This window comes from Protopterus annectens, chromosome 9.part0, assembly GCF_019279795.1.
Source record: "Protopterus annectens isolate FY-2018-M chromosome 9.part0, PAN1.0, whole genome shotgun sequence".
Classification (NCBI taxonomy): Eukaryota; Metazoa; Chordata; order Ceratodontiformes; family Protopteridae; genus Protopterus; species Protopterus annectens.
Genome location: NC_056743.1, coordinates 516,705,122 through 516,722,453, shown reverse-complemented (window position 1 = coordinate 516,722,453; position 17,332 = coordinate 516,705,122). Strand labels below are relative to the sequence as shown.

Below are 17,332 nucleotides of genomic sequence, written 5' to 3'. Positions count from 1 at the left end.
TGTGCGATTGTGTGGATGTGAGGGTTAGGGTGGGGGTGGGATGACTGTGCGATAGTGACTGACCTTAGGATTAGGGTTAAGGTAAGTGGATAGTTAGTGGTGTATGTATAGTTTAGTGCAGGGTTAGGTGTAAAAGTTTAGGTGTATGTGTGTGGATTGCTGTTTGTTTGGTGTGCTTGTGTTGTGTGTGTGTTCTGGAACAGCAAATTTTTTCCCTAGGAAAAAATTTGCTGTTCTGAATGTTTGATGTTTTAAATTTTCGTTTCATATGGTTCAATATTAGAACACTCAAAATTTTGAATGTTCGGTGTTCTAATATAGACCCAAAATTTCATAGAATTATGCTAATAAGAATAGAAAAATGCAGTGGATGATTCACAAGACCACAGCTCTGTCTCTTGTGTGTCAGGCAGAAATCAAAGCAGATCAATTAAGGACTCTCACATAAGACAGAACAGGTCAGTTAAGATTATCTATGAACTGAGGGGTGGAGCTAGGAACTAAACCTTCTATTTAAGGGGTAAAATAAAACATTTCAGAGCTTTACTAGAAAGGCTCACCCAGCTACACTTTGCTGTGAGGGAAAAGTTAGTTTGCTTTTTATTTCTTGTATTTTGTATTACTTTATTGCTTTTCTCTATTTTGAATACTGTGATTTGTTTTCTTTACCTTGTGTTTTACTTGTATTCTGCTTTTAACTGCATATTAAAACTTGAAAAGAGACCACAGCTCTGTCTCTTCTGAGTCAGGTAGAAATCAGATAAATTAAGGACTCACACATACGATAGAACAGGTCAGTTAAGGTTAATCATCTGTGAACTGAGGGGTTGGAGATAGGAACTAAACCTTCTATTTAAGGGGTAAAATAAAACATTTCAGGGCTTTACTAGAAAGGCTCACGCAGACTCTGTTAAACTTTGCTGTGAGGGAAATGTTAGTTTTCTTTTTATTTCTTGTATTTTGTATTACTTTACTGCTTTTCTCTATTTTGAATACTGTGATTTGTTTTCTTTACCTTGTGTTTTACTTGTATTCTGTTTTAACTGCATATTAAAACTTGAAAAGAGACCACAGCTCTGTCTCTTGTGAGTCAGGCAGAAATCAGAACAGATGAATTAAGAACTCACACATAAGACAGAACAGGTCAGTTAAGGTTAATCATCTGTGAACTGAGGGGGTGGAGCAAGGAACTAAACCTTCTATTTAAGAGTAAAATAAAACATTTCAGAGCTTTACTAGAAAGGCTCACCCAGATTCTGATACACTTTGCTGTGAGGAAAAGTTTAGTTTGCTTTTTATTTCTTGTATTTTGCATTACTTTATTGCTTTTTTCTATTTTGAATACTATGATTTGTTTTCTTTACCTTGTGTTTTACTTGTATTCTCTGCTTTTAACAGCATATTAAAACTTGAAAAGAGACCATTGCTTTGTCTCTTGTGAGTCAGGCAGAAATGTTTTCCCCACCATCACACCCGGTTACTGTTGTGCTCTTAATCACCACTGTCTTTCTAGCTGCCTGCGGAATGGCATTAAATATACTGATCCCAAGGATATTTTGAATATTGTGATTTGTTTTCTTTACCTTGTGTTTTACTTGTATTATTCTTTTAACTGCATATTAAAACTTGAAAAGAGACCACAGCTCTGTTTCTTGTGAGTCAGGCAGAAATCAGAACAGATCAATTAATGACTCGCACATAATATAGAAGAGGTCAGTTAAGGTTAATCATCTGTGAATTGATGGGGTGGAGCTAGGAACTAAACCTTCTATTTAAGGGGTAAAATAAAACATTTCAGAGCTTTACTAGAAAGGCTCATCCAGACTCTGCTATACTTCACTGTGAAGGAAAGGTTAGTTTGCTTTTTATATGTTGTATTTTGTATTACTTTATTGCCTTTTTCTATTTTGAATACTGTGATTTGTTTCTTTATCTTGTGTTTTACTTGTATTCTGCTTTTAACTGCATATTAAAATGTGAAAAGTGACCACTGCTTTGTTTCTTGTGAGTCGGGCAGAAATTCTTCCCCACCGTCACACCCGGTTACTGTTGTGCTCTTAATCACCACTGTCTTTCTAGCTGCCTGCCCCTTATGTTATAATATGACCATATATCTTATTTTGTCTCTGCGTTTACTGGCTTGTGAGAGTAAGCACAAAATTATAATTTTGTGAAATCACTCCCCTTCAACTATTTACATTTATTGGCCATCCTACTGTATTCCATAGTACTAGAATAGAAAAGTGACCACCCCTTTCAATCTTTCTTGCTATTTTAAAAATAGTGACTCTCCACTAAAACATAACTTTTTAGACAGGTAAAACTTAAGTTACCTACTTTCACATCTAACTCCTCTAGTGCACACTGCAGTGTTTAGGATAAACCATTTGTTGTTTCATCTCACCTTTAAGCATCCCTGTGACTAGCACTTGCTCTAAAACCTGCTGGAAAGCACTAGGAAGCTTTAAACTGATAAAAGTACTCAACTCTCCTTGTTAATAAGGAGAAATTAATCATAGGCACTACACAACCTATAATTGCAAAGTACCTTGCTAAGGTAAGGGAAAACAGATGTACTTTACAAAAAAAAAGCACAAACCAGGCATGTCCAAGGGTCAGCTTCCGGTGATTTCTCCTGTTGGTCTGGTGAATCTGGGCATACTGGGTCAATGCAGCAGTTGCCTCATGTATACAGGCAACCCTTTCTTCCTACCACCCAATACTATAACCTGCAAGAGATACACTTACATAGCCAAACTGGAAGCAAAGCTCTCTCCACTCAAGATTGTGCTAGACAGTCAAGAGGAGAAGGTTAACACCCACGCTAGACCTCAAGCAACACATAGCCCTTCTAAACCCATACCACGAACACCCTCACATAGCAACACTAAACCCTCATATGTGGAGGCCCTTAACAGTAACCTGCCCATGCAACAAGGACCTCCAAAGCTGAAATGGAAACAAACACCAATCACAACCAAAGTGTCACATAGCTCACAACACCAGTGTGCCACTCAACAACAGCCCCTAAGGCAAGACAACGTATGCAACACTTTAGTCATAGGTGACTGTATAGTCAGGCACACTGATGTCCCACTCACCAGGCTGAAGAAGAAGAAATTACAGTCAGCTGCCTGTCGGGTGCCAGGATCCGCAACATAATGCATGCACTCAAGTCACTCCGCAACAAGTACCAATATGACTCTGTCATTGTCCATGTTGGAGTGAATGACTTGAGATGTACTTCCCTGGACTACATGAAAAGAGACATGGAAGAGCTCTTGGATCATGTGGCCCAGGCAGGTATGACCATAGCCCTGAGTAGCATCCTGCCTTTGCCCAGAATGATGCTACAGTATAAGGACAAAATTATTGACTTCAACATTTGGCTAAGCTTTTGGTATCATTCAAATGGGATCCAGTATTTGTCTGCCTGGGACACCATGATCAACAGACCACGATGCTTTGCCAGAGATGGCCTGCACCTGTCACCCCTGGGATTCAGGTTACTGGCTAAGGATCTTGCCACCCCTATAGTGCCTTTTTTAGGCTAAGTTCAAAGGACAAAACCACCACCATAACAGGTACAAGCATGCAAAATCTGAAGGTAATGCTACTCAATGCTAGAAGTCTAAACCTCAAAATGCACTCTCTCAAGGCGCTGCTAAAAATGGAGAACATCGATATCTGTGCAGTAACTGAGACCTTGTTTAAAGCTCCAGAGAGCACCCCTGCAATACCTGGCTACAACTCTTACCACACTTTTCAGCCACCAAACCAGGACTGAAACACTAAAGGTGGAGGAGTGTCCATATTCACCAAGGATATACCACCAATGCATCTGAAATTCTCCAGGTGCAGCTAACATTAGGTAAGACTGCAATCCAAATTGTAGCTTGCTACTGATCCCCCACCATGCCCCAAGATTCTCACTATACCTTTCTAAACATACTGGAAAATATTAAGATACAACCAAACACCCTCATACTGGGTGATTTCAATTACCCTGCCCTTAACTGGGAAAACTACTCTTGTACCAACACCTTTGCCAAATGGTTCTTGGAATTCATAAATTCCAATGCCCTGGATCAACTAATCCATAGTTCCACAAGGGGCTCCAATATCCTAGACCTTGTCATTACCAACATGGGAAATCAATGCTCCACACATATGGTCACCCCCTTGTTGGTCAGGTCTCACCATAAGCTAATCACCCTTGACATCCACATCTCTCCCCCACCCCCAGTAAGCAAACCACCATAAAAACTTCTCCAAAGCCAACTTCATGCTACTCAAGTCAGAAGTGACAAACTTCATGGCACCCATGCTGACAGGAACTGAAAGTTTGACTGCTGAATCCTACACTAAGGCACTGTACGTGTGCATCCACTCGTGCATGAATCGTGACATCCCAAATAGAACCAAGATGCTCACCTCCAAAAAAAGGAAGCCAATCTGGTGGTAATCTGCCATAAACAAACTTTACAACAAAAGGAAGAAACTGTTGCAGAAAAGAGGACAATCCCAGGATGCAAAAAATTCCCTTACCAGCCTTAGTAAGAAGCTGAGAGCCCTCATAAAATCCTCCAAAGCTAGTTACAAAAAATAAAATTACCAAAGAGTCCGACGACAACCACAAGGCATTCTATAGCTTTGTCAAGAATCTAAATGGCAATGCTCAGATCTGCTCTGAGCTACAACAGAATGGCATTAAATATACTGATCCCAAGGATATTGCCAATATCCTGGCAGATCGATTCAGTGCCAACTTCACCCCCCTCTCACCCCCTAAAGGGCCCATCTCAATACTGAAAGATTGCCAAATTCTGGTACTAATGGCCACACAGGTAAAAACTGCACTCTCCAAAGCTAAGAATACAGCATCCATGGGACCAGATGATATCCTGGACTGTGTACTACATGAACTACAAAATGAACTGTCACCTCTCCTAAGTGTCATGTTTAAATATAGCCTCACTTCAGGCTTCATGCCAAATGAGTGGCACACAGCTACAGTTATGCCACTCCACAAGGGGGGATCCACCTTGGATCCTGGGAAATACCACCCCATCAGTTGGATAAGCCTGATCTGCAAGGCCATGGAATGTATTCTCATGGAACTTACAAACAAAGACATTGGCAACCCAAACACTGGACCCTACCCAGTTTGGGTTCGTGATAGGCCAATCTTGTCTCCTGAACCTGACTGACTTCTTTAAATCAGTCTTCAGAGCTGTGGACGAGGGTAAGGCAGTCCACACAGCCTATCTGGACCTTGCCAAGGTCTTTAACACCATCCCCTACTCTGGAATCATAGATAAACTTACTAAGCTGCGCATTGATCCTTATGTCACTTGATGGGTTGCCAACTGGCTTACTGACAGAACCCACACTGTAGAAGTAGCTGACACCAAATCCAGCTCCAGTCAAGTGGAGTACTTCAGGGTTTAGTCCTGGGACCGCTCTTGTTTGGTGTCTACTTCTCTGAAGTACAGGCCAACACTAAGGGACTCTGGCTAACAAACTTCGCACATGACTGAAAACTGGGTGCCATTATTGAATCCCCAAATTATGTGGATATTCTAAAAAAGAGCCTTACAGAAACAGATGCTTGGTGCCAGAGCCATGGGCTCAAGCTCAATGCCAAGCAACGTATAGTTATCCCCTTTGGGAAAACATGTACCCGTGAATTACCACATAGGTGGCCATACACTAAACACCAAAAGTGTAATAACAGACTTAGGGACACAGGTGGACAGTGGTCTCACATTCGATAACCACATCTCCACAACAGTCAGTAAATCCTTCTATGTGGCACACCTCATCACTAAGGGCTTTTCATCCAGAAAAAAAGGAGGTCATTGTCCCACTGTACTCATCCCTCATTAGACCCATTATAGAATACAACTCCCTGTTTGATATGTTCCTCTCAAGACATCTGCAACAACTGGAAAGGCTGCAGAAATACCTCACTAAAAGAATCACAGGCCTAAAGCAAATGACCTATGCAGACCGTCAAAAAAAAAAACTTCAGCTATACTCTGTCGCATATCATCTTCTCAGAGGCAATCTTTGCTTAACATACAAGATCACGTCAAACCCAGAGCTGTTGGACATGCTACACTTAAATAAATCCCAATCCCTCAGAGCCACATGCTCCAGGGATCTAAACCTTGTCATCACAATGAACTAAACATGCTGGAGGGATAGGTTCCTGACCCAGAGACTCCCCAGACTCTGGAATAGACTGCTCATACATGTCAAGCAGAGCGCCTCTTTGGCCCTCTTCAAAAGGAACCTTGACGATTGGAGGGAGATAGGAAATTCACCCTGGAGATTCACGTCAATTGCCCTGCTAGACAGAGGTCCAGGGAAGTAAATATTGTGGGAAGAAATAGCCAGGGAATTGTTATGGCTAGGCTTGTATAAACCCTAGGGCCGATAGCCTAGTACCAACCTATAAACCTGTGAACAAACTCTGAGCATGACGCGTCTTTGGATAAGTAGAAAATTGAGTTTTTCTGGCATTCACCTAAGTTGATAGCCATGTAAAAAACAGTATTACCTCATTATGTAGGAACTTTCAGATGGTCTTACGGTAAGGATTCCTGGCTTCCACATAGGCAGCCCAGATTTGACTCCCATTATGGAAGTGGAATATTCTTAATGTGGTATCTGTAGTGTAGTGGTCATCACATCTGCATGAACATGCAGAAGGTTCTGAGTTCAATCTCCAGTAGAACACAAAAAGTTATAAAAAGTATTAGACTTAAATCCTTCAGCTATCTCAATAGATTAAAACAATGCATTTTACAGCAAACCTACACATTTTATAGAATTGGTTAGATTCAGACTCACTGAATTTAGACTGTTTGGTATCATTCGAGTAATAAAACCAGTTCTTCACTTGAGATACTGAAATATTTGAGGCATCCATTGCTTCCAACCAACTATAAGTGCCTGTTTTTGCTCTAATATTGCACTTTGTATTTGCATTCCACTGTCTGTTTGAATTTTCTGAACTATTTTTGCCACATTTTACTGTTCACTGTACTAATTCACCTGTAGCACTGACCAGATGTAAGTTTGCTATTTCTGGGGCTGTTTTGAAACTTTTGAGCATCAGCTTCAAGCCACCTACTTTGGTGAAAGCCCTTCTCCACCCTTGTGTGAGTAGAGTGCTTTCTGGGTCCCACCTAATCAGGGGTGATTGGAGTAGAGCTCAGATAGAGTGTTCTTATTGGCTAGTTTGAGCTAAAAAGGGTATTTGTCTTGTTTTATTTAAGGTCCACATTTGTACGTGTTTATGTGTAGCTCGGCATCATGTACTGCCTCATAGTAGTGGTTACCTTCAGTAGTTATAGACACAAACATTTTGTTTGTTAAATTTTTCCTTGGCACTTTGCTTGTGGTCCTCCAGAGGTTTCTTGTGGGCCTGCTCTACTGTCAGGTGGGACACAAAGCCTAGGCTCAGAGGTACCAACACACCTCTCACTCACTAGCCACTCCTAAGTGTGACCTCTTTCCCTGATCATATAAATTTACCTGTCACTATGAACTGACAATTTCTCACAGTTTTTCCAGCCAGCCTGGTTGACATGGGCATCCTGAGGCAGTGTAACAACTGCCTCATGTTCACCGATGACCCTTTACTCCTGGTCGATGCAAACACAATGTGTGAGAGATGCTACTATATTAAGAACCTTGAATCCATGCTCTCACACACCAGTCAGTATATATGACAATGAGCTGGTTGTTAACATGCACACCTCACCTTCTATTCCACCCAAACCACATTACACACCTACATATGCAGAGGTCCTCATCAGAAAAATATCTAAACACCAGAGATCTCCCAAACACAAACACACTACACACAGTACTTCTTCTGCAGAACTCATTACACATAATAGCTCACACACCAGTGTTTCACCAAACTTTTAAGGCAAAGTACAAAATCAAACATATTAGTTATAGATTATTCCATTGTGAGATACACTGATGTCCCTTTCACTAGGCTGGATAAGGAAAAGGTCATGGTCAGCTGTCTGACAGGTGCCAGGATACACCACATCACACATGCACTCAAGTCTGTCAACAACAGATGCTATGACTCCATAATAGTCCATTTTCATGATTTGAGACCTACCTCCCTGGACTATATGAAGGGAGACATGACTGAGCTCTCGGACTTTGTGTCTCAGGCAGATATGCCCCTAGCCTTCATCAGCATTTTACCCTCACCTAGGATGATGCCTCAAAATAAACAGAAAATGACTGACTTTAATAACTGGCTTAGCTTCTGGTGTCATTCTAAGGGGATCCAGTATTTGTCAGCCTGGGATGACATAATTGACAGACTAAATGCTTTGCCAGAGATGGTCTTCTTCTGTCACCCCTGGGATTTCGGTTACTGGCTAAAGCTCCTGCCATCCCCATAGTGCCTTTTTTAGACAGTGTCTCAAAGACAAAATACTCAATGTTAAAACTTCATCTAAAAAGAACCTCAGGGTTATACTGTTAAATGCTAGGAGTCTTGACATGAAACTACAGTCACTAGAGCTGTCCTCACCTTGCAAGACCCAGACATTTGTGCAGTGACCTGATTCAAGGTTGTGGAGAGTACCCCAGCTGTACCAGATTACACCTCCTTCCACACGTTCAGACCTCAAACTGAAGGCATGAAAACTAAAGGAGGCACTGTATCAATATTCATTAAAATAAATACACCTCCAGATTGGTTAAACAGTATGATGCCCTGGAGATACCCACTCTGTCTATATGGATTTCCTTGAGTCTATCAAGATACATCCAAACACTATGGTTTTGGGAAACTAACTACCCATCCATTGACTGGGTAAATTACTTGTGCTCAAACTCACTTGCCCAAAGGTTTCCCAACTTCATTAACTCCACTGCCCTGGACCAGCTGGTTGACATCCCGGATCTAATGCTTACCAGTATGGCGGACCACTGTAGCACCCCCACTGTGAGGTGCTCCTTGGTGAGCTCTGCCCGCAAATTGGTCTCTCAAAGTAACTATCATACCTGAGCCCACCCTAGCAGCAACTAAACTAAAAAAACTTCTGTAAAGCAGATTATAACCTTTTATAGGATGGTATAAATAGCTTCACTGCACCTCCTCCCACAGATGGAACTGGCAGCTATGCTGAGCTCTACATCAGTGCTTTATATGAACACCTGTATACCTGCACTGACTCGGCCGTACCTGATAGGACCAAAACAAGCTCTTCAAGGAAGAACAAACCTGCCTGGTGGACAACTACCATTAACAGGCTTTACAATAAGAGGAAGAAATTGCTGTCTAAGAGTAAGAGGGAGTGAGCCCTCCTATACTGGATGATACACTCCCTCCTCAGCTTGAACAAGCAAATAATACTTCTTGTGAAGACCACCAAAGCAAACTGAGACTAAATTAGCTTACTCAACAAAGGACAACCGCAAGGCATTCTATAGTTACAGCCTTAACCTAAAAGGAAAGGCCCAGATTTGTGCTAAACTGGTAGTTAATGATATCACACATACTGAGCCTGTGGACATAGCTAACCTGAAAACTTCACACCCTTGTCCCTGTCACACGTACCCCATGACATCCCTACCACCTATACCCTACATTGTATCTCTAAAGAGCAGGTCATAAATGCCCTCTCCACGGACAAAAACACGCATCTATAGGACCAGATAACATCCCAGGCTGCATCCTACATGGGCTCCAACAAGAATTAGCAATACCTTTGGGTACTCTTTTCAATCATAGTCTAAGCACCGCTTCATACAACTGAATGGAAAACAGCCACCATTATTCCATTGTACAACGTTGGTACTTCCACTGACCCTGCAAACTATAGACCTATTAGCCTGACTAGCCTTATCTGCAAGGCCATGGAGCGACTCATCATGGACATTATCAACAAAGACATAGGTAATGTCCAACACTTGACTGCACTCAGTTTGGATTGGTCAAAGGGAGATTATGCCTGTTAAACCTGATGGACTTCAAGACAGTCACCAAGCCCCTGGATGAAGGGAAATCTGTGCATACATCATACCTGGACTTAGCCAAGGGTGTTTGACACTATCCCCCACTCAGGCATCACTGACAAACTCACCCAACTAGGCATCAACACTAATATCATTAGATGGGTTGCCAAGTGGCTCACTGATAGAACTCATATAGTCAAAATAGGGAAATCCACCTCCAACAGCAGGCCTGTAACCAGTGGTGTTCCAGAGGGATCAGCCTTGGGACCTCTACTGTTTGGAATCTATTTCTCCAAAGTACAAGCAAAAACTAAAGGTTTGTGGCTGACAAAGTTTGCTGATGACTGCAAACTGGGAGTGGTCATAGAATCTCCAAAGGATGCCAACATCCTACAAGAGGTTCTTACACAAACACATGACTGGTGCCAAAGACATCACCTTAAACTCAATGCAAAAAATGTATTATCATTCCTTTTGGCAAAAGCGATGTTCCTGCTAACTACCACATCAATAGCAACACCTTAAGTATGCAATTAGTGGTGAGAGAACTGGGCACACAGGTTGACAACAACCTTACCTTTGACCACTGTGTCTCTACAGTGGTAAGAAGGGCATTCTATGTTGCTCATCTCATAAGTAAGGGTATTACCTCAAGAAAAAAAAGTTATAACCTCCCTGTACTCTTCCCTTATCAAGCCAATAATAGAGTACAATGCCCCTTTTAGTATGTACCCTTCAAAGCACTTGCAGCAATTGGAGAAACCACAAAGATTCCTCACAAGAAAAATACAAGGTTTTCAGTATCTGTTCTATGGGGATCATGTTAAGTCACTGTCACTTTATCCTGTTTCATACAGTCTACTCAGGGGTGATCTGTGCCTTGCATAAAGTCGATCTCTGATCCTGCTTTACTGGAAATGCTGCACATCTGCATGTCAAATGGTACACGGGTTACTCACTCTAAATACCTTAACCTGGCATGTGACATTAATAGAACCTGCTGGAAGGACAGATTTTACTCCCAGAGGTTACCACACCTTTGGAACAGACTCGGACATCATGTCAAATTGAGTACCTCTTTGGCCCTCTTCAAACACAGTCTGGACGACTGGATGGGTTACCGTAAATTCACCCCAGGGGTGCCACCTGTGTCCCTCTGGAACAGGGGCAATAGGTATTGATTGTGAAATAAGGGCAAGAACTTGGCTAGGCTTGTAAGGCCTTAGGGCCATTAGCCTAGTAACTTCCCCTGATTCTCTGAACAACTTTTAATACTCAGCAGCCTACTGACAGATCAGAGGTAACGTGTGTTTCACTTTTTAAACCAATCTTATTTGACCTCCTGTTTCTTTTTATAATCACTGTCTTTACAAGCATTCATACAAGGGATGTAAATTTATAACAAATAAACAGGACCTGTTGGAGGGATATAACTCAAAGAATTTCTTGCCTTTGGAATACGTTACCACTACTAGCCAAGAAAAGTATTACTTTGTCTGCCTTTAAGGCTTGACTTGATGATTGGATGATCAGACACAAATTTAAATTAGGATTATTATGTATGGTTCTGCTTAATTTGGGGTGGTGGGCTCTATCAATTACTTATAAAAGGTGGCCAGGACTTTTAAGTATGTCTATGTAAAAGTGCATAGGTCTAAGCCTCTGTTTCTCACTCTGATCACATGACTAGTATTGCTCCTCTGCCACAAAGTGCTTCAATACAAAGTCAGGTAAGAACATCCTGGATTACTAATGCCCCCATGTCAGCCGTGACAACCACTAGTGGTCGCACAGTAACTGTTACAAAAAGTCATATGGACCTGCAACAACATAAACACAGAGGCACTCAGTAATGTATACGTCACACAACACACTTTCTGTACTAAAGAAATCATAATGTGTTTCAGCATCAATGAGAAACAGCTTTATATAATGCAAACGTGTTTCCCTCCTACAGAATGTAAGCACATTGTCTACACACATATGCTAAGTTATATACTCAGGCATGAAGCTAAGATTACTGCAGCAATGGCAAACTAGCACTTAAACACATAGCGATCTCCCTGGCAGATATTTGCCAGTCTCAGGGCGCTATGTATTCATATTCAGGAAATATCTTGATATATGAAAAAGCCTACAAAATAGTATAGTGAACATGACTGGTCCCAGTAGGAATCAACATTTCAAAAAGGGATCATTGCTATTTTTTTATCTATGACTCATCGTGTCAGTGTCTCTATAAGTCACAATTACTATCTTTAGTCAGACAGGCTTGCATTATATGCATTGCATTGTTTTTCCTGAGGCATCACCTTCCAGCAGTATGGTGGTCCTGCAGAGCTTTGTGTATGCTGCTTCTTACACTAGCATGTGTATAGTACTCTGGCATAATTTCCATATTAAGGTATTTTTCCTTACTGAAGTGCTATTCACTAAATGTCGTGACGTCCACAATCTTTATAAATCAGTTTCAGCATACATCCAGTGAGACAGAATATTCTATTTGTCACTGTTATTCTAAAATTCATGAAAATTGAAAAAAAAAATACAGACTTGTGTACCATATACTGCAACATTTCTTTTCTTGTGCTATATAATTTAAAATGGTATTCAGGATTATATACTTGTTATGTCAATCAGTCAAAACAGCAATACTTAAAAAATATTTTTGGGGAAAGATACACAATAAATTTACACTGATGATGAGTTTTAATAATGACAGTTTATGCAAAACAGAGTCAATCCATTTAAACAACTGCATTACCTTTACTGAAGTTTTATAACTGTTTATTAGGTGTCAAATGTAAAGTGTTTATCAAAAATTCATTATCATTTTTAAGAAACAATGTATGCCATATTTCATTAAAAATAATTATTTCTGCCCTTTAAAAATGATTCTTATAATGTTTTTCTGCCATTTTTCTGCCATGTGGCGAACAGACTAAAATTTATTTTTCTGTATTTTAGGTTGTAAAAATGATGATCGTTGTGGTGTGCACATTCGCCTTCTGCTGGCTGCCCTATCATGTTTACTTCCTGCTTTACCTGTTTCACCCGGAGCTCTATAACAAGCAATTCATTCAGCAGGTGTATCTGGCTGTAATGTGGCTAGCCATGAGTTCCAGCATGTACAACCCAATTATCTACTGCTGTCTCAATGATAGGTGAGTAGGGCTTAAACTGTTTTATTTCTTATTTTTACTTAAAATGTGAGCTGATTCAAGATGGACTCTCTTCAGGAAAAAAACCTAAATAAATAAACGATGCCATAGGCAATGCAGAGGAGCAGCAGTAACAGGCATAGATCAAAAGATTAACGTTACATGAAGCAGAAAAGTTGCTTCTATTAAACATAGAAGAAATAAGTTGCCTGAGAACAAAAAAAGAGGAGACCCCGGGTAGAAATACACTCAGGATTAATTCAGATCAATTTAATCAAGTCCACATTTAAAAGTGTAGCAGGAGGAATGTTTGTCATTGGAAGTGGTTAAACACAATTCAAAATAAGATAAAATAAATGCTGAGTTAGAACTCTGTAACTCAATTAAAACCACATAAGTGAATTGTTTAAGCAATTAGAAGAGTTCAGTGGAATATTTTACCCAATCAGGGACAAAGAGGAAAGGTTTAGATTTAATGAAAAAAAAAAGAAAAATTAAACAAGGGATTGATATATGTAGACAGAATGATCCCTTCTGAAAGTGTCAGATTGTCTATACCAACCACAAATAAGGGAAACATAGGTAAACAGGAAACAGTTCTCTCTGCTATAGGAGACAAGCAAATTAGGTGGGATACAGGGAATGAGACACAAAAAAAGTACAGATAGGACAGAGGTGGAGGGAATGGGTTCATCTAAAACATAGTGTGAGATAAGTTATGAGACGAAGCAGACTCGCTGATTGACCTGACACACAGCAATGCAGCCAGAAGGATCTATTAAGCAATGTTTTACTGTCCTACCTTCAAAGGACAAAAAATATTATAACTGGAGCTCTTTGATCCAATGTTACAGAAGTTATGTTAGGTTAAGCACACACCTATCCACTGCTATGATTTAGGCATAGTGCTATGGTTTTGGCTCTTAAATTTAACCTTGTTTTTCCTAGATTTATGATATGCTTTATAAGTGTAGACCTGCTTATGAGTACCTAACTTAATAGATAAATAAACTAAGCCTATAGAAAGACTCACAACCACTACCTATATAGGGTCTACTATATAAAGACCTTCTATTATGAAAAATAAGAAAATGCTCCTCTTTCTGCCCCTATGCTACAATCATTAAAAGCCAGTGGCATGATCTTTAATGTTTGGAATTTAAAAGGCATGGTTAAGCATACCAATACCAATTTTGCATCAGAACTAGTTGCTTAACTGCAACTCTGAGTGTGACTTCTAACAATTCAGTACGAGTTGTCAATATGTGAAGGGGGAATCATCACTTTCTGGCTACAAAGTGTGCTATGACAACATGGCTACAGCATGAATGAGAAGATGCCACATAAAGTGGAATACCAGACTTTGTGGCATCTTCATTTTACAAGTTTTGATTGCCTGAGTTTGCTTTATTGTCTAAATAATTTTTGCCAGTTTTACTTTTATCCAGGGCTACTCTTGAAAGAAAATGTTAGAAAACTGATTTTTTTTACAATATAGAGCATTCTCCCTAAGAATTTGTATTTTGTTTTTTTGTAAATACAACAGTGAAACATTTATTTCAAAAAATAATTTTATCAGATGCCCTGCACAGTTGAACCTGTCTTTGCTAAAAATACTTATGAACAATTTTTAATGAAATGTTTCACTGCTTCCTTATAGATATATACCATTCTGTGTACTCATCATGATGGCATTACGGTGTCACATGTATGATCATCACTTACAAATGTGTTACCATAATTCTGATAAAATACTACTGTCTGCAGCTGCATTATTATAAAACACTGAATCCAAAGGTAACAACAGCTGTAGTTAACTGACAATTGTTTGGATTAACACCAGGTAAAAGGGTGGTCGTGATGGTGCAGTGGTTAATGTTGTCTCCTCACAGCAAGAGGATCTCTGGTTCGATTCTCATCTGGAGTGCCTTCTGTGCAGAGTCTGCATGTCCTCCCTGCAGTTGCATGGTTTTCCTCCATGTGCTCTGATTTTCTCCCACATTCCAAAGACATTCCAAAGTGGACTGGACACACTAAATTGGCAGTAGGTGTGTGTGTGAATAGTACAGATTAACCACCGTGGCAGGGCTAGCCACCCGGCAGTGTAAACCTTGGCTCGAGATGATTGTCACTGTTGAAGTGACACCCTGATCCCATGTGCAAAATGGGAAAAGGGTTTGAGGATGGATGGCTCAATTCAGAGCTATGACTGCTGAAGGTTAAACACACTGCTGAATGTCCCACAGCATAATGATTAGAAACTCATGCAATAATGATGCTGGTCCTAAGGCACAGGTATATATAAACCATTGATATATCATCATGTAGCCACTGAGCAGATTAACTGTTCTATTTATTTTATACATACTGTACTTGGATGTAAGGCTAGCGTGGTATATTTAGCTTATTACTGAAGGAAAGAGTGAAGGTGTACTACAATAAGGAATGTAAAATATACACACATTTGTACGTGTTCTTTATCAAAAATAAATGAAGAATCTGACTCAGAAATGTATGCTAAAATCATGTTTAAACAATCTGCCCCAAGTTGTGGTTTATAAAAATATAAAAAGAAACACCTTTTTTCATGCTACGACAGTTGCACAGTATACATTTCATCAATAGCTGAATGCAGATTACTTGATTCTATGCATAGAAGTGGAAGGTAATACAATATTAAAGCATTGCAGTATTCCTTTTCTGCATCATATCAATATTAACTGCAATATATCTAGAAGATATTTTTCTGTATGTAAAGAACATGCATCATAACATTAATAAAAGTAATAACAGGTTTAATAATACTCCACTTTATATTTTGTGATATATTTTCCTGTTATGTGATTAGTCTAAGAAGCCTTTTCCTTAATGTGCAAACATTTTACCCTTTTATTCACATACATTTTACTTTAATAGATATTGCTCAAATGCTTTTATTGAGGGACTTGATTTGCTTACAAAACTGCATCTAACTATGATAACTTACGAGGTGGAAACCAGATATGCATCCCTTTAAATTGTAGTTGTTATTATTAATGATGTCATGAATTCTCAGGGCATTTACTAGTCTGTACAAAGCTTTATGCTGGGAGAACATTAATTTTCCTACTGTTTCTCTGAAGATCAATCATACAAGCTTTAGTACCCAAGCGATAGGAGGACAGCCTTGAGATTCTGTTACAGTTATAGTAGCAACATCATTATAATTTCTATGTATCTCTGTTTACTGTCTTGCAGAAGTACTTGGAGGTCTGATTTATGTTTAAGTCAGTTAATGTCTCGATGACCAGAATGTCCCCTTAGATGCCCAGCAAAGCTCAGAAGGCCTGAGGGAATAGAATGTGGAAAAGCATTATCTGCATTCAGACATACTAATTATTATTACAAAATATGGACAAAGCCCGGATTATTAGAGACATTTTTTCTTTTAATCTGTCAGAGGCTCTTTAATGAAAACGGAGCATTTTTTCATCTAGAAACTTACAGTTCTATGGCTGTTCATTAGGCATAGAGCACACATTAGTTCTTTACAGCATTAATGTGAAAACTTCAAATTTCAGTTCACTTTTTTGACTATGTGGAACAAGTGCACAGTTTCTGGTAACATTAAGTTCTGATGCTGAAGGTGCTCTGCAATGATTATCAACCGAGGCTTCATCTTCTGGTATCCTCAGTTTGAATAGGTTCTTGAAACCTTGGTAATCTATGTTCTGGGTCCTGAACCTCAACAGAAGGGCACCCTCAGAAAATCACAGCACCACACTAGGATGATATGTACAGTCTTTGAAATGATCACTTCCTTTTTTACCATTTGAAGAGTTTAGATTCTGATCCCAACATGCAGCACTAGAAAAGAACTGCATTTGATGTGAGGAAAAAGCAAATACATTTAAATGTTCTTTCATTTAATGGCTTACTGGTCAGAATCAACATTTTCAGTAATTATATTTCCTGGGGAGAAATAAAACTTACAGACTACAGTGTGCCAGCACATTACCTCAGTTACATAAAGAAGAAAGTACATTTACCTCAGTTACATAAAGAAGAAAGTACAGCAGGTTTGAAGCCTACATCACCGCAAACAAAATTCCGTCCGTGGAGGGTAGCCAAGTGAAACTTCAGAAGGAAGATCCCACTCACAAAACCCTGCCAGAGATGGATTGGTGGGA

General features: G+C 39.7%; 1 protein-coding gene and 1 long non-coding RNA gene across 2 annotated transcripts in view; one reads left to right on the top strand and one right to left on the bottom strand.

Moving 5' to 3' along the window:
* The window catches only part of LOC122811315, a 1,944,054-nt gene that overhangs the window by 1,106,327 nt on the left and 820,395 nt on the right, over positions 1 to 17,332 (bottom strand). The window lies entirely within an intron of this gene.
* The window catches only part of TACR1 (tachykinin receptor 1), a 790,616-nt gene that overhangs the window by 645,001 nt on the left and 128,283 nt on the right, over positions 1 to 17,332 (top strand). Inside the window, exon 4 of the mRNA XM_044083080.1 lies at positions 12,970 to 13,166. Within this exon, the coding sequence (XP_043939015.1) occupies positions 12,970 to 13,166 (197 nt within the window). The remainder of the gene's footprint in view (positions 1 to 12,969; positions 13,167 to 17,332) is intronic.